The sequence below is a fragment of the Chroicocephalus ridibundus genome, chromosome 2 (genome assembly GCF_963924245.1).
Source record: "Chroicocephalus ridibundus chromosome 2, bChrRid1.1, whole genome shotgun sequence".
NCBI classification, from domain to species: Eukaryota; Metazoa; Chordata; class Aves; order Charadriiformes; family Laridae; genus Chroicocephalus; species Chroicocephalus ridibundus.
The window spans coordinates 31,915,489-31,940,440 of record NC_086285.1 but is presented as its reverse complement, the minus strand read 5'-3'; the positions used below and the strand labels follow the sequence as shown (position 1 = coordinate 31,940,440).

The 24,952-nt window shown below is 35.3% G+C and overlaps 1 protein-coding gene across 8 annotated transcripts in view; it reads left to right on the top strand.

Annotated features, from left to right (window-relative positions):
• DGKB (diacylglycerol kinase beta) overlaps window positions 1–24,952 on the top strand; it is a 379,831-nt gene that overhangs the window by 150,335 nt on the left and 204,544 nt on the right. For all 8 annotated transcript variants that reach the window (XM_063324934.1, XM_063324933.1, XM_063324935.1 and 5 more), the window contains 4 exons: window positions 2,635–2,708; window positions 9,801–9,875; window positions 20,967–21,052; window positions 23,383–23,472. In XM_063324934.1, coding sequence (XP_063181004.1) covers window positions 2,635–2,708; window positions 9,801–9,875; window positions 20,967–21,052; window positions 23,383–23,472 — 325 coding nt within the window. The remainder of the gene's footprint in view (window positions 1–2,634; window positions 2,709–9,800; window positions 9,876–20,966; window positions 21,053–23,382; window positions 23,473–24,952) is intronic.

Here is a 24,952-nt window from a genome sequence, read left to right as displayed (position 1 = left end):
CTTAAAGGATACCATAGTGAAAGGCTGGGATCAGTGAGATTGCTAGTGTTTTTTTCACTCACAGATTGTATAATTTTGGAACAATTTCCACAATGATGTAAGTGTCCATAAATATAACTGGTAATTAATGTTAGTATTTTGCCTAAAGATAGTCTGGAGCAAAAAATTGCTGTAGCTGACCGAAGCGTACTACTCCAATTCTCCCATATTTAGCCAAAGCATGCTACTCTGATTCTAATACTCTGATTTTGCTGGCATGGTTTCATTTTAACATGATCTTCAGTGAACAAGAAAAGAATTTTTGTGACCTTTTTTTGGAACCTTCTTTATTCAGAAAACTCGATTGTTATGTTAATTGCATTTGTTTATGTTTTAAGTTCCTGAGATAATATATCAAAGATACCCAGCAAATCTTCATACTACTCCTTTGAGACCTCTGTTTTCAGTATGGGAGAAGCTACATAGAATTTATAGAATCACTCCACCACCATTTTTTTAAAAAAAACCCCAAACTTTAAATCACTTGTCCAATAACTTTGTGGAGATTGCCTTTAAATCGTGCTAGATTAGGGTGTGAAAATATTCACCAATTTATTTTAAACCTTTAGTTGCATTGTTTATTATATGGAAAAATCTACATTATCTAGAAAAGTAATTTGGAAAAGCTGTTAGAAATTAATTGAAACTGTCCTTATTTTGGAATTGAGAGGAATACAAACTGGTTATTAAATTTTATTTTTTTTGATGGTCCTAAACCTTCTACTTCTAATAATATGGTTAAGTTTTGAAATAAAAGATTTAAAATAGAAATAAGTTCATCATTTAGCTTTTGTTGAGAAAAGTATCAAGACCAAACCTTCCTTCCATCAGACAGCAGTGAGCAGATAACTTAGTGGCAGTGGAGATCTGCGCGACTTAAAGACAATTAATCATAGTTAAGCACATTCATCTTACTTCTTTCTAGCTAACCAGCATAATGATCAGGATTATTATTTCTAATTAGAGGAAGTAATAGATCATGTATAACCTTAGGATGAGTCTCATTAATTAACCTGCGTCCTAAGGGAGTTCAGTAGGTAGTCCATCTCTGTCACAATGAGCACCATTGGTTTACACTTAGTTCACAGGAACAAACATCATGGGAATTGGCTAAATAACTAAAATTGATTAAAACAGTAGATAAAAATTAAATATATGACAAACTTCACTACATCCTGCGATTTGATATATGTTTCAACATACAGCACTTTACTATAACAACATACTGTGCCAGAATGTGATACTGTGTTGGTTTTATGCTAGGTTTAATTCCACCGAGTTTGCTGGAGTTTTTCGTTATTTGTTGTATATATTGGAGCAGGTTCGGATCCATTGTTTCTGAAGTTATGGATGGAGTTGACACACTAGTGCTTAACACTTCCTCCTAGAAGTGCTTTTAGATAGGACTATAGGCCTATGTCTATAGGATGACTGTAAGACTCCTTAGCTATCATGTTTCTCAAGTTTTGCCTTACATTTATGAAATTACATTTTATGAAATCTTCAGCTGAAAAGATTTTGTTATTTCAGGAATTATGAATAAGAATTTGGTGCTAGAGCTTTCAATGTATCATTTTGAAACAGACAGTCTAAGCTTCGTCTCTGAAGTTGTTAGTGCATGACTTTGGAGATATTGGCTTTGAACTCTTCATATACTTTTAAACATTCTAGAATTGATATATGTCTAAAAGTGATAATTTTAAATATGTACAGTCTAACTTTACGGTTTAAAAACAGATATTAGAAAGAGATCATCTGATCTAATTTTTTTATGTTCTTCAAGTCTACGGAGCAAAGGCAGTGAACACCCACGTCTTAAACTATCTGAATGTGCAGACTAATACTGCTACTTTGAAGGAGGGTGTTAGTTTGGGAAGCTAAACATTAATGTGAACATGTAAAACATTCCATGCACAAAAGAATTAAAACACATGATAGAAGTCATTGTTTTTTCCACTATATCCTCCTCTCCATTCTTTTCCTCAGGCTTGTCCTTCTTCCATGTGTTTTCTCCTTTACTTTTTAAATTTTTTCAGCTTTCTAAGGTGTTTAAAGCAACTAATTATTCTTGCATTTCTTAAATGTTAAGAGGTGTGTGATTTCATACTGTATTAAATATTGCAGGTTTCTGTTATTTAAAAAAAAAAAAGAATGAATTTTTCTGTCAAGTTTAAAATTCCATATAGCTATATTTGACCTTCATAATACAGTGTCATTTCTCACTACAGCTTCTTCATAGCTTTTTCCATAGGAAATTACTGTCAGGATCAGTCATGCATTTCTTGCATTTAAAGTTTTCTTCTCTATTAATGAATGTAACCTATATATATCAATATTGCAATGGAATTATAGGTTAAAATGGCATTGCAGCTGTAAGACAGACAGCTAGCATTTAAAAAAAAACCAAACAAAACACTTGCAATTTTGTGGCAAATTAATGAAGTAAGGATTATTGCAAATTATGGAATTGCTTCCAGCTGGATTACATAGCATAACATAGAGTTTGCATTAAGCTTTTTGTTTTCTGTCTACTATAGGAAAAAATGAATGCAACACACAGCATTAATGAGTGGCTGTGTTATTCCCTTCTTTTAGATCACTCCAGTTCCAGGCACTCATCCACTTTTAGTTTTTGTCAATCCTAAAAGTGGTGGGAAACAAGGAGAAAGGTAAGGTTTTAGCTTTTTTTCTTTTTTTCTCCCTCTCTTTCTCTATGCTGATCTCTGTGACATGTTTAAAAATGAGTGTTAAAAGTTTGTATATGAAAAGAAATCCAACATTCTATACTGTTATGTCTCGCACATGAACATCCCATTGCTCTGTTTAGAAGAGGTGCGCACTAGCATGTGCACATTCTGCAGTTAAAAACGAGAATGAGTTCGATAGAACACTTTTGTTTTCACATCAGAAAAAGTAGCTATGATCAGTGTATGGTTTTGTGTGATTTGCATGAAGATGTGAGTTGCTATATTTTCCATTGCAACTTTGAAGTTATAACAGTTTTCTTTTAATCTCTGTAATAATTATGCAGACAGGCCAATAATTTAAATTGGAAACAATATTCCGTTTTCTAATATATGACTGGCCTTTCAAAGATTTAGTGAGTAGACTCTCCATCCTCTTCATAAGATTTCCTACAGTGAAGAAACCTTTTCATTTCTGTAGATAGGAAGCATTCTAACAGTACAGTTATATACTAAAGTCCAATCACACAAACTTTAAAGACATGCTTCATTTTATATATGTCAGCAATTACATTGATTTAAATTCAAAATGCCTCATTTTATGTTCAAATGTTAGTGTATCAGAGACATGATAAAATAGAGGTAAGGAGCATTCTCCTACTAATCTGTCCATCAGTCTCAGGCATAAATACTGAATTAGTTACCCCCTGAGCAGGTTTTTCAGAGCGTACTTCAGAATCACAGACACTAACAATATGGCCATTTTTGATCATCACATAAATCCCCAAATTTTTGTAGCCTTGCGTACCATGTCAGTACTGTAATTTATCCTTCAAGCCTTGAAAAATGTTACAGTCTTTTGGCCAAGATCAGGCTGAAGATGGCACCTATTGATATGGGTGATGTGGGATCCGAAAAGCACAAAAAAAGGGATCCAGTGTGATTCTAAAGCATGGAGCCAAGCAAGTAAACTGCACGTCGGTCGTCTTTCCCTACCTCTTCCCCACTACCTCCATTAGATTACTTCTTTCAAACAGTGTCCCTTAAAGTAAACTGAGAGAAGGGACAAAATCCTTCAGGGTAGATGTTAGGAGGATTCTCAGAGCTGAAGATTGTGTAGCCAAAACTGCATTCCAAGACCTCTGAGAGAAGAGATTATCATTTAGGAGCAGATTATGTAATCCTTGGACTGGTATACTTAGATGCCAGCAATGCCAACAACGTTAGTTGTGTCAAAGGCAGTTAATGATCTAACAGATTCATTCTAAACAGTTTCAAGAACGTGCTTTTGCAATCACAACAGAGCGATATGAGCCATCCTGAGCACTCATGTTTCAGACATGGTAGTAGTGTGAGATAGCCGTGGTCTTCTGTGCAGTCAGGGGCATTGTGGAAAGTAATGCACTAGTACTCAGGTTGATTTTTTTTTATAGTGCCGATATGAAGTGAGTGGATCTGGGATCCAGTTTGGACTTATATAGGTGAGAGGCAGGTCAGAGAGCTGCACTTACATAGTTAGTTATAACCTGGAAACAATGTAATGAAATGCTGTTTCACAGCTTTCAGTTCCCACCTCGTAATTGGTATCAAGTGTTACTGTCTGAATGAACTTAATGCACGAGGGATGTCATTTAATGTTAGATATTCCCCAGGGTATAAGCAAATTTAAAACCTGATCCCCTTCCCAGGCTCCTATTCCCATGCATGTATTGCAGTCTAACACTTCTCAGTTTATGTTAATGCAACTGTTACTGAGGCCAAGCAGATCACAGGAATGTTTTGAATTTAAAAAACGAACATACACGCTTCATGCACTAACTCCGTTACCTACAAGTGTCATTTCACAATAAAGAGTATAGTATGAGGGCAGCCACCAGCAACTGAGCATAGTGAAGTATGAGAACCCCTTAAGTTGGCTTTGATACCACACAAAATAAAATGTTAAATTGCATACTAATGTACCAAGGTTGCACTCGATATTTCTGTGTTAGGAGAAGTGCATCAGAAGGTTAACTGCATAATCATATAAACATATCTCAAGTCATTCACCAGCAGAAGATTCTATCTCATGATTATATCTAAAACTAGATTCAAAAAGGTTAAAAAAAGTCCACATATGGAGTATCTAATGAGAAGGGGGTTGCCGGTCTTATTAATGTTTCATATCGATACCCGTAACATAAGAAAATTATAAAATAAGGATGTTAAGAGTGCATATTATCTCGAAGATTTAATCTAAGGGATGAAAACATTTTCAGGGAACAATAATATTTAACTTTTTTCCTTTTCCTGGATTTTATCTGGCTGCTCTACAGTCAGTAATCAGAAAGAGAATCTCATATTCCCCACCCCCACTTTTGTGGCAGATATATGTTGTGAAAAGTAAAATCACAGGACATTTGAAGACATAAATAGCTTTGAAAAATGCAGTTATGGTGATTCAAGTCAGGGTTTTTGATTATAGCGATTTTTTTAATCTGCTCAGGTATTGAGAGGCTAGGAGTAGAGGATATGCTGTAACAAAAGTAAGATTTCCACAGCAGTGAGAGGGTAAACACCACCCCCCTTCCCAACCTACTAATTTTTATAGGTGAGAATTTCATTATCTTGACTCATTCAGATTAAGGTGATCTTTTACCGAAAGCTATTCTTCAGTCTTTACTTTGGATTTTCTGTGTCTGACAGATCACGATGAATGAAGTTATGATTTCTAATTGACTTTCATTGAACACAGAAAGGTTATTGCAGATACTGTCAAGACTCCAGTGTTCCCACAGTTCCCCGTATGAGATTTTATGCCTTGCCATATGGTAACTCAGCCCATTTCATTGCCCTTAGACTTGAAGAGAGTGCACGCATCCATCTGACAACCAGTTGAATAAATGCACTCCCCCAATAATACTCTGTCATTTCCTTTTCTATTTTGCATTTTTTTTCAAATCTCTCAAATACGAAGGAAAATAACTGAGGATCACTTTAAGGTAAAAAAAGTTAGGTGCTTTAGTTTTGTTTTTTGAATGTTAGAACAGAGAAGTGGTGGGAAACAAATGGACATATAGAAAAAGGGCATTCAGAACACAAAAATACTTTCTCTACAACCATATTGAATTACCTTATCAATACGTTTTAAAACTTCAATCCTTTTAGGGAGCCAAAGTTTTGAAAAATGTGTAGTGATAAAAATCATGTTATACTTGAATAATTTTCTCTTTTAAAAACCAATGCTATGACTTTCAGATATAATTGCAAAATAAATAACTATGAAAATAACCCGGTTATACTTTCTTCTCAATGGAGAGATTAATACTTATTGCCTGTCACCTGAAACACAAATGCATTTACAGTTATGTGGACTTAAATTATTTAGTCCAATGGATAATACATATGTTTATAATAAAATAGAACAAAAATTTAATTCAATGTTTATTAAGAAGAAAGTAGCAAATTTGAATTAAAGTTGATGAAGCCTTTCACACACCAAAAATAGATTTTAATTAAGCGTGAGACTGGGTAGGAGTTCAGGAAACCCAGTCAGGTGTCTTCCTCAGGCTATATCACACTGTAACATGTTTTCAGTGATTGTGCATAAAATGGACAGGTGTGGTTAATTTAATCAGAAAAAAATTACAGTACATCTATTTCATCCTAGTGGTGTTTAACATCTGACTAATCAAGACAACAGCTTTTGATGGTCTGTGAATAGAATGTATATATTTAGTACCTCATTGACAAAATAGTTTTTCTCAACAGAAAAAATATACAATAAGCATGTAGTGCTTCTAAAGGTTGTTATTGTTAAGGGTAGTGCTTCTCACATAAGAGTTCTAAATCATGATGTTGTTTTGCCATACTCATTACTTTGTTTTTCACTTCCCCATTTTCCAATTTATTTCCCTGACCAGCAGGTGAGTTTAAACAATTGTTTCCTTGACAAATGTGCGGTTGGATGCACTGGAGATCAGCTTCCGTACGCTGACGTTTCCTGCTGACTCCACGTTCAGTGTCTATGCAGCACAGGTTGATGATGTCTTTGACCTTTGTTGTTTTCGAATAACTTTGGTTCAGAGTAGCTCTTCCCTCTTATCTCCTGATTAATCTGGCTTTCTAAGCTTTCATTTAGCATTGAGACAAAATGAAGAAGCAGTTTCAAATGATCTTTTTCAAATGTTATATGTCTAGGAGAGAAGATCATTAGCATTCTTTTATTTTTGTGGAGGAGTCCTTGACTTCTTTCTTCTCTGCCATTAGGGTTAAATTAAGCCTGTACTGACCACATCTTGAGTAGTCCGCCCCCCAGATGACTGAAGATGCATTCCCCAGTTGGCACAAGCCACTGCTATGGCCAACTTCTTCCCTAGTGTAGTCAACTTTACTGCCAGTTTTGAATTGCCAATGGTTTCTGTCTTTCTTTTATCTCTCTAAAGTAATGATCTTATGACTTCAGAAGGCAGCTCCATCTAACTCAGCCCAAGGTGCACTCAAGAGTATTTTATTCAGCAGCAAAGCTGTTTAAAGATTATCCTAGTGCTCTTGGCCACTCCTGATGTAATTTTCTGCCTCCTCAGTTATGCTAGTGCAGCTATTTTGAGGTTCATACAAGATCACGGACGTGATTTAAGTGAAGGGAAAAAAATGGCAATGGAGAAACTTTTCTAAGGATTTGTATTTTAAATTGAATCTGTTTAGGTTTCCAGATCACAGAATAAACCCAAAAACAGTTACAGAAGCACAACTGTTTGTCGATAAACTGTGTCATGGGGTAAGATCCAGCTGGAGGTCTGGTCTTGGTTCATGAAATTGCACGCCATCACAAAAAGCTGTCTTTTCGGGCATTACCCGCTACACTGCCTCATGGCTTTGTCAGTACCAATCCCCAGTTACAAGGAAACCATGTCCAGTTCCTTCCTTATATGTGGAAGCAAGATGTTCAGAGACATATGTACCAGTAGGCTGTTTGGTACTGTAGGTATAAAACTGGTAGGCTAAATTACTGTCCATTTCCTCATCTAGAATGTGTCACGCTGTTAGGTCTAGTTACGGTTTAGTGTGATGGCAAATGTTTATAGACAGTTTCATCCTCATTTTTTGAGAATGTATGAATGGAAATGAACCATCAATTTATGAATTTTACACAGACTAGCATACGTAATAAATATGTAATAATAACTTGGAGCACGATTAGTCATTTGCATTATAGAGTGATCATCTGGTATTGATGTTCGACTAGTACCTATGAATGGTATGCACTGAACCAAGTTTGATTCAGTGTAATCTCTGCATTATTGCAGGTGGACTTCTGGGTTTTGGCTAGAGATACCTAGCTCCCTCTTTATAAAGAAGGCTTTTATAGCATTTCACTTATACCTGACAACAGTATTGTGAGTGTAGGTAATGGTTGGTGTGACTTGTAGCACCAAAGTTTTAGACAAATAACTCTTAAGCCTTTGGGACTTTATAACAATACTGTTCATGAACCTCTTATGGTCAGCTACACAAATTAAATTAGCAGCACCTTTGACCAGGTTAAATCCTATATGTCATTGAGAAGCAACTTACACATACCAGCTAGAAAATTAAAAATAGGATCCTTTTACATTGGTAAGATGCTGCAAATGAAATGGAAATATACTGTGTTGTAAATCCACTGTCAAATGTCTGATTTAGTCATCATCACAGCCATTGGCAATGATGTGTGCGTGCTTGCAAAGTGAAACCAGTCATTTCACATTGACTTTTTCTGTCAGGAATGGCATCAGGAATAGATTGTGTGAGTTGTTTGAATACAATGCTTTATGAAGAAGCTGATATCGCTAAATTGAGAATTTAAGAAAATGTTCCAATTTGGCAATTTTAGAGACAATTACAAATTTGTTTGTATTCAGTATTCTTACACCCTCGTCTTCCACCTAGCCTGATAAATTATGCATTGCTACTAAGAAGATAAAATAATAATAATAAAAATCTCTCAATGTGCACGTAGATTGTGTCTAGATAGTTTTATTTTGCTGAATTTGAAAACATGGACATTTTAACTTAAAATTCAGTTCTTACTATGCTTCTATTTTATTTGGGGCAATAAAAAGAAGAATAGATGTTTCAGTGGAAAAATAAATACTTTCTTAAAAACATTAAAATATCAGTGAGCTTGAGGACAAAACCATTAAAATTAAAAACAAGAAATAGGGGTTTATAATTTAAACTATTGCCATAGATCCCAGTTATATTTATTCATTCGAGTCTCCAACTCTTTCATGTGCTTCCTTGTTTCTATGTAAGAAATGAAGCAGCTACCACGTAGTAGTCAATGTAGAACAATGTAGAAAATTCCATTTCTAATATTTGTAATGAAGAAAAAAAAAGTTTGCCATACTTTTAGGAAAAGTAACCTCAAATCTATGAAGTTACACTTCTTAAAATATTCTGCCATTTAAAAAAATATTTGCTGGGGCAGGGACAGCAAATGGGATCCCTTATGGGGTGGGACAAGGCTTTTCATGCTGTATTAATAAATTGCTTCCTGTTATTCAGATAATTTTAAAATATGTGCAATTTAAGTAAAACAATGGTTTTGAATCTTTTTTTCATTTTCTTCCCATTCAAATATAATCCAAAGGACATGTAGCTGACAATAGATTTACTTTCTTCGAATGTTATTCAACCTGTGGGGACATTTTTGGGGGGTGGCAAAGGCAATTTGATTTTGTAATTAATTATATTTGTAATTTTGTGTCAGCAATAAATTTCAGGAATAAATCTCTCCTTTACCATGGAGTTAATTTAATGGGAACCAATGTGGTCTTCCAAATGCTTTTTTGACTCATCTTTACTTGTGTCATTTTACCTCTTACCCTTTTTTAGCTTGTAGCACTTCTTTCTCAATTTTATACCCACAGTACACTGTATGTATGAATTATAATGACTGTGTTCAAATATTTGATTTTCTGTATAAACGAGATCCTGCAATTCAAATAATTATAGTATGTGTTAACTGCTTTAATTCTTTCATTTGATAGGTTTAAAAAAAAAATTCTAAACATATAAGTAAATATTGTCTCCTTGTCTCTTTTACTTCTTCAGAATTTATAGAAAATTTCAGTACCTTTTAAATCCTCGTCAAGTTTATAGTCTTTCTGGAAATGGACCAATGCCAGGGTAAGTCTACAGTTAATATTATTACCAGGAACTCATTTAATAAAATGCTACATAATCAAATGAACAGACTGAGGCACATATAGCATGTTTTGGATGTATCAACACTACAGATCTCTAAATGGCTGCAGAAATTTACAGGTATTATTTGTTTACACGTACAAATAAAACTGCGTGTCATACGTTTTACTGATAACCATGCAGTACTCTATAAGAACTGTGGGATAAATTTCATTCTATTTGCAGCTTTTACTGCTGTATCAGCAACCCGAGGTCATGTGGGGGTTACTTTTATGTTACAATTATCAAGCAGCCTCAAAACTGACCTGCAGGTCACATGTGCACATATGTATGTGTCTATGTTATATATATATGCAGCATACATAAATATATATATTTTTGAATATTTTTTTTTAATCTTGGGAGTTTTTATATGTTCAGACTTTTTTTCTTAGTTGGAGGAAAATAAGGCGAAGGTGGAGATGTACGTGCTTTGTATCTAAAGTTATTTTTCAGTTGTCACACATAAGTTACTGGAAAGAGTATGCTCTGACAGTTTCTGCCAGTTTCTGCCAGTTTTTCTGCCAAAAATAAATTGGGCCCAATCATTTTTGAAGTTAAGATTCTCAGGATATCCTGCACTACAATGCAGCTAATGTGCAAGCTATAGAATTGTGCAAAACCTGCTCAAAAAATGGAAGTAATGACATGCATGATTTCTTTCATGCCTGTAATTTTATCCTGTACCTGAAAGCAAGTGCTGTTTTATTACTCAAATGGTATTTGTTATGTTTTGTTGTACTAGTCTTGACACATATGGAAAATTTAAGTAATCTTAGTCCAAAGAGTAACTGGACTAGAAAAACTGCAGAAACTTATTTCAGGAATTTAGAAGAAATTTTAACTGAGATGAAAGTAGCAACTAACACTGTTTAACATATGGTATATAGAAATGCCATAATAGAGATTGAGATGATGACTTTTAAGGCACCTGAAATATTTTTATTCAAATTCATCTTATTTCATTGAATATTAAAAAAAAAAAAAAAAAACAAAACCAAGAAAACCAACAGCCCACTTACTGATTGCATTTCTGTCTATTACTGACTTGTGGTTTTCATGTCTGGTGATGTAAAGGAAGATCTATTTTAAGGCAGAAGCACAAGAGGGCAGTGTTAAGTTCAAACTGAAGCCCTGCACTTATGCGATTTAAACTTTAGTCTTTTGAATCAGGACAGTGTTTTTTAGAAAATATTTTCAATTTCTCTTCCTATTAGGAATCAAAATAGTTTTACTTCAGAGCCACTTTGAAGAAATTTCTAATTAATTTTCAAACAGACACTGCATTTTATTAAGCTTGTTTTGGTATATTTTTTATTCATTCCACAGAAATGAATAATCCTAAATTTCCAGTTTATCTCCTGCCATCACTTCTTGCCCCTGGCAATACTGTGTAGGCTGCATATAATTTTTCCCTTAAGCAAGCAGTTGAATAAACTGTATTTCACTTACCAGTCTTTATTTCCCTTTCTGCGAGGGCTGGATTGCCTAATAAAACCTGCCCATCCATTCATTCGTCCACTCACTCATCTGTGTCTATAATGCCAGTTATAGTGGATTGTCAATCAAAATGTTACATTTATTTAATGTTTTCCTATGTGTCATTTAGATTGAAATGGAACAGAGTGGGGGATTGTACAGCACAAAGAAAAACAAGTGTATTCTTTGTGTCAGTTACTGTTATTGAGTGGAAAGGGATAAACATTACGTATATTTATTTTAAAGCATTTATGATTATTTTAATACATTTCAATTGTGTCTATTTTGAGATTTTTTTTCTTTTGAATAGTAATTTCAGATACATTTACTCAACCTATAGAATGTTTATGGTATAAGGGTACCATTTGCATGTTTTTGGTAGAGCCAAATTGTGTGCTTTAACCCACAAGATAATGTTTTTTTATTATTATTTATGATGGTATTTTTCTGATAGGCGGCTGTTGTCAACCAAAGAGATAACATTCACAAGTTTTCTGACTCAAGTTCCACACATCTGTGGCAAACGTGAATTAATATTTCCAGTTAATTTCTGTCAAAAGTCTAAGTATCTCCTGTTTAGGTAACAAGGAGAAAGACCAGAGAACTAGGAGACCAGTAAAATCCTAAATTTTAGGGGGAACTGTGAAACTGCTGTATTTTTTGTGAAAACACAAGCGGCACAATCATTAGGTCCTTCATTCTTCCTCTTCAGTGGGATAACCATGTTCTTTCACAAAAATGTATTGGAATAAAGGGCTTCTTAGTAGACCTGAGTTGGAACAGGGTTAAAATAATCTTTGTTCAGAGGAAGAAGTGGAGCCCCATATTTGAATTTCTTTGAAATCTGGAAACAATAAATTCCATTTTCCCTTTCAAACGTCTCCCTTAATAACAAAACAAAACAAAAAGATGCCCAAAAAACAAAACGAAAGAACACACACCAAAAAAACCCTTTCATAATATCAGTTACTGTGTTTTTTTTAGTAAATATGCTGATGTGTAGCAGATCAGAAAAATATTTTGAACAAGTAGACAATGAATTTTGGTATTGCTATCTGAATATGCAATTACTCAAGTGGATCTGTCACCTACTTTCATAATAGAAAGGATGGTACTTGGAGAACTGCAGGGACAGTAACAAAGGTATTTCTTGAGTTTCTTAGCATGCTAAGGTTCTCGGAGCTGTCTATGTCAAGACTCATGTACATAATCTATCCAGAAATACGTATGTGAAGCAAATAAATCGCACGGCAGCCAACTCTCTGACATTGATTCCTTTCCAACAACGGAAACTGACCTGCTGCGAGGCCTGAAAATCAAGGAGCTCTCAGCCAAAGGGCAACAGCACACTTTAAACACTGGTATAATAATTAATGGTTTAGGCATTCTTTATTTGGGAGTAGAGAGATACGGGTGAGCTGGAGAAACCCTGTAAGCTCTGCAGCTGAACGCAGGCATAAAAGGTACTCCACAGTTATAGACTGCCACAGTTAACAAAGTGACATGAAAATTGCCAGGCTGACACATTGTGTAATTTGTGCCTAGCACCTGTGTTTTTAGCCTTGAAAAGAGTTTCCCTGTTTGGTTGTTATATCTCTATAGGAGTCTTCTACTTCTGACAACAACTGTTATTGTGGATTTAATGATCTTGAAGAATCTGAAATTCAGTTTTTGTTCACCTCACAGAGAGGTAAATAATAGCTGGATGAATAGCAGTTGAGCCACAGACCCACATGACTCTCTAGAGAGGTCAGAGTTTCACAAAGGCTTTGTCCCTCTGAAAAGGCTCCCGTTCCCTTAAGTCTATTATTTAAAATGTCTAATTTATGTTATTTTTATACTCCATAATAGAAATTATATCCACAAAAGTTGTATTTCTTTGTAACTCCCTTAAGCATTTAATTTGGAGAGGACGTACTTTTTAAATTCTATCCACAAGTTTACCACAACAGGCCTTTTTAAATCTTAAATTCTGTCCAGTTAAAAGATGCCCAAGACGGCCAAACTGAATCCCTACAACTTACTCTGTAATTTAGTTGGGAATCTACAGCACCTGGGCCTTTGTTACTTCACAAAGCAATAGGCCTATTTTGAAAATTACACTATTTTCCCTGATTATTGGAACTGATTGCTAGAGCATTTCTTTGCGGTTGGACATTTGGAATATACAGAGTGTTCTGGGAAGACATATACACTAAGAATATTTTTAGAAGATAATAACTCCATAGTTATTTTCTCCTGAACAAAACCTTGAACCTGTTCTGTGTTTCTTTGGAAGAATTACTTTTTTGCCAAAGAATGGCAAAGCGAGCCATGATGGGTTAGTTGTACTCTAATGCTTAAAGTTACAGATGTGCCCTAAAAATTAGTAGAACTTAGTTAGGACTCAGTACATTTTCACATGTTAAACTTAAGTCTTAGGTTTAGAGTTATATTTTAAACAGATGTACAACAGTATTTTTACTTTTATGACGTCTGTGCTGTTTGCTGCATAGATAACACAGTCTTTAAATATTGTAACTATAACCAGTTTCCACTCCTATTTCAGTCCAGACTGTGTAAGCTGTGAGCCAGATTCATTTACCTCTCTCTTAACCATTGTAATTGTTCGGTAGTGAGTTTGCCAAAGCCTTACAGCCTCTGCCTGACATCTGTTTTGAAAGCCTCTGCCACATCCTTTAGCCTACTTATTAGTTTGCTCTTCGTTCTTCACATTCCTGAACTGGTTCTCTTTTCTTGGTCACCCCAAAAAAGAGTGCAGAGCAGAAGGGGAGAACCACCACCCTCGACCTGCTGGTCACGCTTATTTGATGCGGCCCAGGATGTGGTTATATATATCCCGTGTGATCACATACTGAAGGACAGGGATCTTGTTTTTCTAAATGTGACGTTATGATTTTTAGCAAACCTGTGGTTCAAAATTGGCAGCCACCTTTATCTTTAGAAAGTATGAACTGAAAACAGTATTTTCAGCTGCAATATATCCATCTACTGGTTAACTTTTGCACATTAAATGCCATTCCAGAAGACTAACATATTGCCCCATGCAATGATAAACTGGATTTATTGAAACTATTTTTGCGTGATTTACTGTAATTACTGTCTCACGAATAATGTCATTACAGTATACAGAAAACTGTAAACTGAGAATTGTAATGAGATTAATGTGTATATGTTGTCCAGTTAGACGGCCACCTCAGCTTGGCAGTCTAGAAGAGGAAAAACTGTGTTTAGTTTTCATTCGTATATTCAAGTAAAAAGCCAGTTGTCAGGGAGTATATTTGCTTTGTTTAGTAAGCTGACTACAGTAAAAGAGTAAAGAGGGCAACAATACAATTGCTTTGTCTTTCAACTTGGTGCTTTCCTCTGGACAGCTAGTTTAAGAAGAATCAGTTCTGAGTTGAACATCTAAATTAGTGAAATTGCTAGATTAAACCTAGCATTGTGAATTCACAAGTGGACAAAGTTTATAAGTTATGGGGTTTACCTGGAAGTGTGAGGTACCTATCAGATCAGTCCTTTATCTACATAAATCTGTTAATGAAGGTTGAGCAGAATCTAATTTGCTTTGGCCTGGTGAACGTTTATTTTTCATTCACTCCCATTCATATACAACGTAAGTTCTATTCCAATATGCAAATGTCATACTGGTTCACTTGTAATTGCCAAACTGTTAAGTTATAGATGCCAGTCAAGAAAATATTGATAATATTACTATTTGACTTATGCCATACTTTATGAAAAATAAATATTTATTGAACTTAATGATTTTACAGATTTCAGTATTACTGTCCCAATTATTGTCCCAATTAGAGCTACTTTAGAAGTAGCTCTAATGCTATTTAGAGTATTTAATGTAGGCAGGTACTGAGTTCTGTTCCCTTTTTTGTGCTTTGACCTTCTCTGCAGTGGAGAAGTTTACCAAGTTAAATACCAATGATAATTTGCAAATTACCTGCATTTAGCAATATCCTATCCTGAAATACCAATATCAGTGGATTATTTTTTGCTTGGGCTATTGACAGTTTCAATTTTTGCTTCCACTGTGTGTGAAGAAGACTGACTGAACAATTTCACAAAGTGCTACTGTTATGCCACCTTTTGTGGCTGAGCACCTGAAATCTCTGCATAGTGCACTGCTTCTGGGTATGAGAGAGAAAGTCATGTGTAGGTACCTAAATGGAAATCATTGCAGCTTATGTTTTAAAATAATTTTACTGTGAGTGAGACAGGATTTCCTAAAACAATTCACAGAATCACAGAATGGTAGGGGTAGGAAGGAACCTTCGATGATCATCTAGTCCAACCCCCCTGCCATAACAGTTTCACCTAGAGCAGGTTGCATAGGATCATGTCCAAGTGAGTTTTGAGTATCTTCAGAGAAGGAGACTCCACAACCTCTCTGGGCAGCCTGTTCCAGTGCTCTGTCACCCTCAAAGTAAAGAAGTTTTTCCTTATGTTTCAGTTTGTGCCCGTTGCCCCTTGTCCTGTCACTGGGAACCACTCAAAAGAGTCTGGCCCCATTCTCTTGACACCCGCCCTTTAGATATTTATAACCATTGATGAGATCCCCTCAGTTTTCTCTTCTCCAGGCTAAACAGACCCAGGTGTCTCAGTCTTTCCTAATAAGAGAGGTGCTCCGGTCCGTTGATCATCTTTGTAGCCCTCCCCTGGACTTTCACCAGTAGTTCCTTGTCTTTCTTGAACTGGGGAGCCCAGAACTGGACACAGTACTCCAGATGTGGCCTCACCAGGGCAGAATAGAGGGGTAAGATGACCTCTCTTGACCTGCTGGCTGCATTTTTTTAAATGCACCCCAGGATACCATTGGCCTTCCTCGCCACAAGGGCACATTGCTGGCTTATGGTCAACTGGTCAACTTGTTGTCCACCAGGACTCCCTGGTCCCTCTCTGCAGAGCTGCTTTCCAGCAGGTCAACCCCTAACCTGTACTGGTGCATGGGGTTATTCCTCCCTAGGTGCAGGACCCTACTCTTGCCCTTGTTGAACTTCATTAAGTTCTTCTCCGCCCAACTCTCTAGCCTGTCCAGATGTCACTGGATGGCAGCACAGCCTTCTGGTGTGTCAGCTACTTCTCCCAGTTTTGTATCATCAGCAAACTTGCTGAGGGTACTCTCTGGCCCCTCTTCCAGGTCCCTTATGAATCTGTTGAACAAGACCGGACCCAGTACTGACTCCTGGGATACACCGCTAGTTACAGGCCTCCAGCTAGACTCTGTGCTGCTGATCACAACCCTCTGAGCTCTGCCATTCAGCCAGTTCTCAATCCACCTCACTGCCCACTCATCTAACCCACAGTTTCTAAGCATACTTGTGAGGATGTAATGGGAGACAGCGTCAAAAGCCTTGCTGAAGTCAAGGTAAACAACATCCACTGCTCTGCCCTCTTCTACCCAGCCAATCATGCCACCATAGAGGCATCAGATTGGTCAAGCATGATTTCTCCCTGGTGAATCCATGTCAACCACTCCCGGTAACCTTTTTTTCCTCTACAAGCTCAGAATTATTCTGGAAGAATTATAATGGAACTATAATTATTCTATAGGAATAAGTTTGTGTGTGTGTGTGTGTGTGTTATCTGTGCATAAATCAGTTAAATGCATGATTTAACAGCAAATAGTTAAGTCCTCTAGCATTGGTGTTTTATACATAAATACCTTCTCTGCGTTCACATGGATTTGATGAGGTGATTATGGATAGTTGTAACAGTTGCCAACTTTCAGGTGGAAATTACTAATTTATCAGCAGAAACTCAGTAATTGCCTGTATGTGATGGTTGTGTCTGGCAAAATAAAATAAAAATAGTCTGGTATCAAATACCATCAGTGGTTTAAATTTATTTGTTTTACTTCCATCAGATAGGAGACTGGATTAGGGAAGACTAACAGGTCAGTATTTGAGGGAGTTATTGAGATGAAGATATCTAGTGATAGGTTTACCAGCTCAATCTTATGACTGAGCCCATCTGCTCTTGACCATGGACTAAGGACTACGTGTATGCTTATGAAATTTGTAAAATGTGAAGAGCTGGGAGATATTGTAAAAAAAGGGAAGCTGCAATTTAATAATATAAGAATTTGATCATCAAGCGAGAATTAGATAATCTTATCAATTTTGATGATAGAAATGCAATCAAATATAATAATCTCTTGTAATCCACATTTAGGGGTAGGTTGTATTGACCTTTCTTAGTATAATGAAAAATAGTTCATTTTCCAGAATCGTCTAACAATTCACCTCGCAAAAGCATCCTACTTGTTGGCCTTGTTATGCAGCCATACATTTTTGTTGTCTTCCTGTGGATTATTATATTTGTGGTTTTTCATCTTTTATTCCCAAATGTATCAGGAGTTTTGTTTGTCCTGTAGTAGGAGATGTTGGTAGAAGTTCTGCTGATCTTTCTTATTGCCTTTTTGCCAGTGATTGAAGAATTAGGTGTAACTTGGGTTACAGTCGGTACCAGCCTAATGTTCTTATGTACCATTCTGGTTCTGATGACTTATGTAAAGTGATGTAGGAAAGCTTTTTACTATAATGTCTACAAAAATAAAAGCTATGTAAAAGAATATCTACCTATTCTCATATCCATAAATAAAAGAGTCAATGAAAAAAATTATCAAAATAATTAAATGATTCTTTGTGATTTATAGTACAAATGATTTTGATAAAAATAAAATACATGTTTTGAAATATCTGGTTGACTTGTTTCTCATATTCTATTTAATTTCTGTCAAGGTTATTGACATAGATTCTGTAAAGGTTATTGATATAATGGACACTTTTCCTTTGTATTTAACGTCATGCTTGTCATAAGATTTTTAGCCATATTGTGCTACGTAAAGAGTAATCATCTAAATTTTATACTTACAATACTGCGCTTTACCTCCAGTTCCATTAAGAAATCTGTCAAATTTTTTCTTTACAATTTCAACATTTACTGAGTTTGAATGAAACCTTATAAACAGAAAATCATGTTCCCTTACCAACTCTTAGTGTAGGCCGCACATTCTAATTCAATGAATGAGATTTATTTACATATTTAATTATATAACTATATTTAATTTTATAAATCAATTTGAATTTATAAATATTTATATTTGTTATAGTATATTTATGTACACTATGTTTATATATGCAAATATACAATGTAAGGTATATTATACTTTATTTTATGTAATTTGCATATTATATAATGTATGTATCACTTTTATATTTAAGTTTATAAAAAGAAAAAGTTGAATGAACTTTATGGTGTACTATGAAATTGTTTGGAAAATTCACTGTGTATGAATATAAAATGCTCCAGGGGAAATACGAATGAAGCTTATTGAGAGTTTTTTTGACAATATGGTTTTGTCACATTCTTCAGTCTCCTGCTTTCTTGGAAAGTTATACTTTTTTGATGAAGATTAAATATACAGTCAAAACAAAAAGAATGTTTGATAGCCATATGGTGAGGATGCTTTTTTATAAAACGTGAGACAGAGATTTAGGGCTATGTTCTGCCTGTCTGGATTAATACTAGCATCAACTCTGTACTTTTGGTGTTGATTTTTGATTGTTTTGTTGTTATTGTTGTTTTGGGGGTTTTTTTGTTGTTTTTTTTTTGGGGGGTGGTGGTGTATTGTTTTGTTTTTTGTTTTAGGATTTTTTTTCCAGACTTTCTTTTTGACATCTGTTGTGTGTGGTAGAAATGCTTAAATATTTATAGAAGTTAGTACCCTGCTGTCACCTCTTGGCTATAATTTGATTCTAAATTAATCTGAAATACCCTCAGTACTGGAAGCAATATAATCAGATCTGCTAACTTTCTACAGGCCCAACACATTGGGTCGAAGTTGGAAGGCTGATGATGGGAGGCATTTGTCTATGCCAGGTTTTATGAAGTGTCAGAGATGTACACCTGTGGGCCAGGGCATAGCTCAGTGCCCACTCAGACAGTGATAGGACGTGACTTCCAGCAGAGGGTCTTTCAGCACATATGCTTATTAGAAGATGTGTACCCAGTCAGATTTGGCACATGACGTTTTGCATCAGAAGAGATCCTATAGCACTTGCCCTGCAGATGTGTGAAGTAGAAAGTAAGTGAGAAGGGCAAAGCAGGGTTTAATACAGAATGAGTAAGCATCCTTCAAATGTTGTACTTGACACTTGATATTGACTAAGAGCACTTCTGAGCAGAGAAAATTAGAGGGAGCGGGACAACAATGTGATGGGCTTAATTCTATGTAGCTTTGCTAACCTTGAAAATCTGGTCTAAAACTAATAGAACAAGAACTCCAGTCATCTTCTGCATCTTAAATAGCATTTTCTTACTATTGTGCTTTCCATTTCCTTCTCCCATGCTCTTTCTTTTACTCTGTAGTTTTTCGTGTACTCTTGGTTTTATCAAGAAGCCTAAAAGAATTTTTAAAACTTCCGAGGGACAGGAACACCATTCTCTGTGCAACATTACAGTTTCATATGGAAAGTAGCTTGAATTAAACACTGGCAAGTTATTGTGTATATTTATTTGTATTTAAGAATTTGGGTACAATGTACTAATTGTACATTTATTAGGAAATTGCAAACTGGAAATCAGATTGGGTCACTAGTATATAGAATATGCATTAAGACGTCTGTGACACTAATAAATAGAATATATGTGAATGTACATATACACACATACACACACACATATATATAGTAATTCAGCAAAATTACTGGAGGGTTTTTGCCTAGTCACAATTTATGTGTAAGGACTAATTTCAGTTTGTGTCAAAAGCTATCCTGAAAAGATGCTTCTAAATTTAAAATATTGTAACTTAGATCTCTTTTAATATATCCTCACTTTTCAGCATTATGGATCATAGGTGTTGAACGAAGTGGATAATGAGGTGGTGATACTGTCCAGCACTCAATGGATATGGAAGCAGAAATAGCCAGGCAAATATTACCAAAGATATTTCACTTTTAAAATATGGTTTGTGGGATGATGGAATGGGTTCATTCAATCTGATGCTTAGTCATTTTGTATTAAACCATGGTTCAAAGTTGTTTTTTTTTTTTCAACGACAAAATGCTCAACTTATTGTGTATTAGTGTACTATCAGAAATGAGCTGTTTTCATATGCTTTTATAGCCAGCACCTCATAAGGAAATGTTGTGGCCGATACATTTAGCCACCTTAGACTTTTCTGTCTCGAGAGGCTGCATGTCCATTTACAACTAGGTAAACAGAGAATGTTTTCTGACAATAGTTTCAAACAAGATTTGAACTTAGACAAAGATTTGGATGAAGCATCAGGTCCAAGCTATTTCTAGTATTAGTCTACCATAATAACCCTTGAATTAACAATTTCCTATTAAATTTTTCAGATAATACAATGTTGGATTGTATTTGTCTAAAAAATGAATGCATGAGCAGAGGTGATTATTTTTTCAAGTGTTAACTTGCCATTTACTATTGAATGAAATGTCTTAAGCCGTGAAATTTTTGTTTATGCACAATGTATTTATGATAATTAAATAGATATCTTCATTTACTGTTTTTTAGGTTAAATTTTTTCCGAGATGTTCCTGAGTTCAGAGTACTAGCGTGTGGTGGAGATGGAACAGTAGGCTGGATTTTGGATTGCATAGGTAATCAATAGTATTTACATAGTTTGGCTTGACTCGTGTTTTTCATTTTATTGTTCTTCCCTATATACCAAGGTATGGATACAGCTATTGCAAACAAGATCTTGTTTATTTAAATTTTTGAAATTTATTAGTTTGGCACATGATTATTTTTAAGGATATTCAAATTGCAGAGTATATTCAAAATCCCTAGGCAGTGTTTGTAGTCCTCTGGATTTCCAGAAAGCAAGAAATTTGAATCAATCAATTTTCATTTCAGTTCAAAGTCTATTCTCCAAACTGAATCAAATCTAAGTTGTTTCTTTTAAGACCATTTACCTTAGCTCATTTGGTTTTTCAGTTACCAAATGTTTGTTTATGCTCCATTATCCCATAATGGAGATAATGGTCTAACAGGCATTTCAGTTTTGGTTCTTTCAGTCAGTGGGCCATAAAGTCCTCTGTACAAATCATGAGGAAGGCTCAGAAGTTAAGATATCAGACTTAAACTTCTCAAGGCTTCCTAGGGAGAATATCTTCCACAGCACGATTGATTGTTTGGCATTAGAGGGGCTGCAGAGGAAAAAAAAAGGGGATGTGTGACAATGGAAATTAGGAAGGAGATGAAGAGACGTCAAAAGAATTAACTGAAAATTAAAAGTGTTTAAAAGTGTGGGGTTTGTGGGAGGTGAGGACCAGAAAACCTTTTAAAGTTCAGTGAACTGTAAAAATAGTTTCATGAAAGAATGGATGATAGCAAAGGCATATTTCTACTTTTGTTTTGAAAAAGAAAAAATCTGTTTGCAAATGCAAGGTATTGATTGTAGATCTCAAGTAGCTTTCAAAGTTGTAACTCAAGGCACAAAAATATCAGGTGTATTGACTAAACTTGGAAGGGGTGAAGTTTTACAGCTGTTAATTGTTCATCAGTTTTGTCATGAGGTCTGAAATGTCATGCGGTTACGTTATCTTTTGGTGGCGTTATTTGAAAAAAAGACTGCATTTTGTCTTAGTAATATACTGGCTTCTGCAGCAATTTTTGTGGTACCAAACTAAGAAATTATTTGAGGGATCCAGAATCCATTTGTTTCATAGGTGCAGGAAATATGTTTTCAGTGCTGCCTTTTAGCCAACAAAAACCCTGTGGCATATAAAGTTTAAGAAACCACCTGTTTCAAGAAACAGACACTTTCTAGTTTGATCTTTTCTTCCCTGATCTCCTGATATACAAAGAATCTTAGCTAAGAGCAAAGCAAGTAGAAAAGAAAAAAAAGGAAAAAAAGAAAAGAAAACAAATTAACAAAAAAAGCCCAAACTTTTTTTCTCCTCAGTTTGAGACTTTTAAACATTTTTTATTATTATTCTATTGAATATTAAATTCTCTTAAAGATTTGCAGTATACTGGCATTATGAATGTCAAATCTTCCTAAAGTATTGACGAGAGAAATTGATAAATAACAAGATGCCCCTGCCACATCAATTGGATATATGAACTCCTGCTGATAATTGCTGAGAGTTGTGCATAATTCTATGAAGAAAATAGCTGATTGTTTAACTATTCAAGTGTAACTTTTAAACTAGGTATGCTACTCATTCCAATTAAATGGGGAATTTGACAGATTATATATTTGAAATATTATACTTGAGGGATAGCTGCCCCACTTCAGTTTTCAGATAGGCCATATTTCTTGAGAAGGGTGAACAGAGATCCTTTGGCTTGAAATACTAGAAATGTACTGGTAAAGAATCAAAAGAAACTGTGAGTTCATACATTTCAAAACATTACTTATTAAATACAAAATATTGATTTAGAGACTTGATCAGATAGATCAACACTCATTTTGAATAGTAGATTTAATTCCTGATGGGCCAAACCCTCATGTTAGTTCCAGGGAGTTCTTGGTAATGGTGTAGATGTGAATCCAAGTGAATATACAATTAAACACAAATTTGGTCACCCAGATGAAAAAGTACAAGATTCGTCTCATTATTCATGCCCTTAACTATTACTATTGTGCATTCGTATCTGAGAGCAACAGAGAGCACAACACGCTTGGTCTTGGAAAAATCTTGAGTATCATTGTTTATGAATGCTCATCACATCTATGGGTTACAATAGTCCCTGTGATAACAATCGAGTAAATTAGGATTAAGGATTGAATAGTGACTGGGGAAGGAGCTGCATAATGGAGTGCCTTGGTGAAATGCTTGTTGCTGAGCAGGCAGCATAATCTCATACACAAAACATGTATCACTGTCTTTTACTGAAGTAAAACCTAACACTGTTGTTGTATAAGTACCATACAATTAGATATTTTTTTCCCTTAGTTATATTTTTCCTTCTTTATTCACAGAGAAAGCGAACTTGATTAAGCATCCTCCCGTTGCTATCCTGCCTCTTGGGACTGGCAATGATTTAGCAAGGTGTCTGAGATGGGGAGGAGGTAAACATGTTAAAATACAATGTATTATGTAATTAAAAGGAAAAAAACCCACTTTTGCATCAAAGTCTACTCTCAACATTTGGGTTTCTTTTTTATGATGTATGTAAAGAACTGTTATCACCCTTCCTCTTTTTGGAGTTATCTGTCTGTTAATGTTATATGAACAATTTTATAGATACTAAAGGTTGTAATCACTCTTCATACCTTTTTTGTAGCTTCTGCTGACACCAAAAGGCTCCAAGGTGCAATGAGAGTAGTATCTAGCTATTTGGATGGCTTTTTACAATCTGTATTGCAGTTATTTCTTTGATCAATACCTTATAAAAGGAGTATTCTTAAATAGATTTTAATTGGGGCTATTCTGAAAGGGTTACTGAAAACAGCTAATAATGGGTTTGGAGTGGTTTCATCTTTTTTAATTTTCATAAATATTAAATGAAAAACATGTCAGCCTCAGACTAGTTCCTTTGATACACTCACCTTCTCTTCTCCTACAGAGGGTTCCAGACAATAAATGCTGTGGTGCTATTTTTCAGGAAATGAGAAGGCAAAGAATGCTTAAAGGAGAATATATGTAAAGTCAAACCTCTAATACCCTTTGCATTCTTTCCTGGGTGTATGGAGCCTTGCTCTCAGCTCCTCCAATAACTTATTTCCATTCAGGATTTGCGTTACAGCATAACTTGAAGGAGATACAAAGAAGAAAGTCTTAGGCAAGACTCAGTCTCTAGCAAAATCATATCAGTTTATGGGCCCATGGCCAGTTCTACTTCAGGTCTCAGTTGGTCGTTTGAGTTGAGATGTTGTGTATTTGGAACCTGACTGTTTAAATGGAAATTCTCAGCCTTTGTGGTTATCTCTTCCTTCTTCTGTCTCATCATATAGCAAGTTTCCTTTCCAAATGTCTGCCTAGTTCCCAGACAGTGCTTAGCAAATCCTCAGTAGTTTCCATGCTAGAGAACTTGTTAACCTTAATGTTCTGTCAAATCATTTGAGGACCTCCTTTATTTTCTCTGTCGTGACTGGTGATTGTTTATTCACATACTCTTAGGGGAAAAAAAAAAAAAAAAACAAAACCCAATCAAATCATCCTTGATTCACTTTCTGAGCAGTTCATAGAGTAGAGTCATAGAATAATTCAGGCTCAAAGGGGTTGCAGGAAGTCACTAGTCCAATCTCCTCTTCTAAGCAGGGTCAGCTATGAGAGCATTTGATTACATTCGTCAGGACCTGTCCTTCCATTCACTTCTGTATATTTACCTTCCATTTTGAATGATTCCATCTGGACAAAAGTAGAAAAAGACAGTATGAAAATATTCTGCCTTTCATCATTCTTTGCCCAGTTGCTTTGTGGTAGATAATGCCATAACACAGATTTTCTGGAACTTCCATAGATGGGAGAAGAGACAGGGCTTCCAGAAACTAAATTGCTGGTGAATGATCTCAAGGATGCAGACAAATGTAATTGTGCATACTGCTG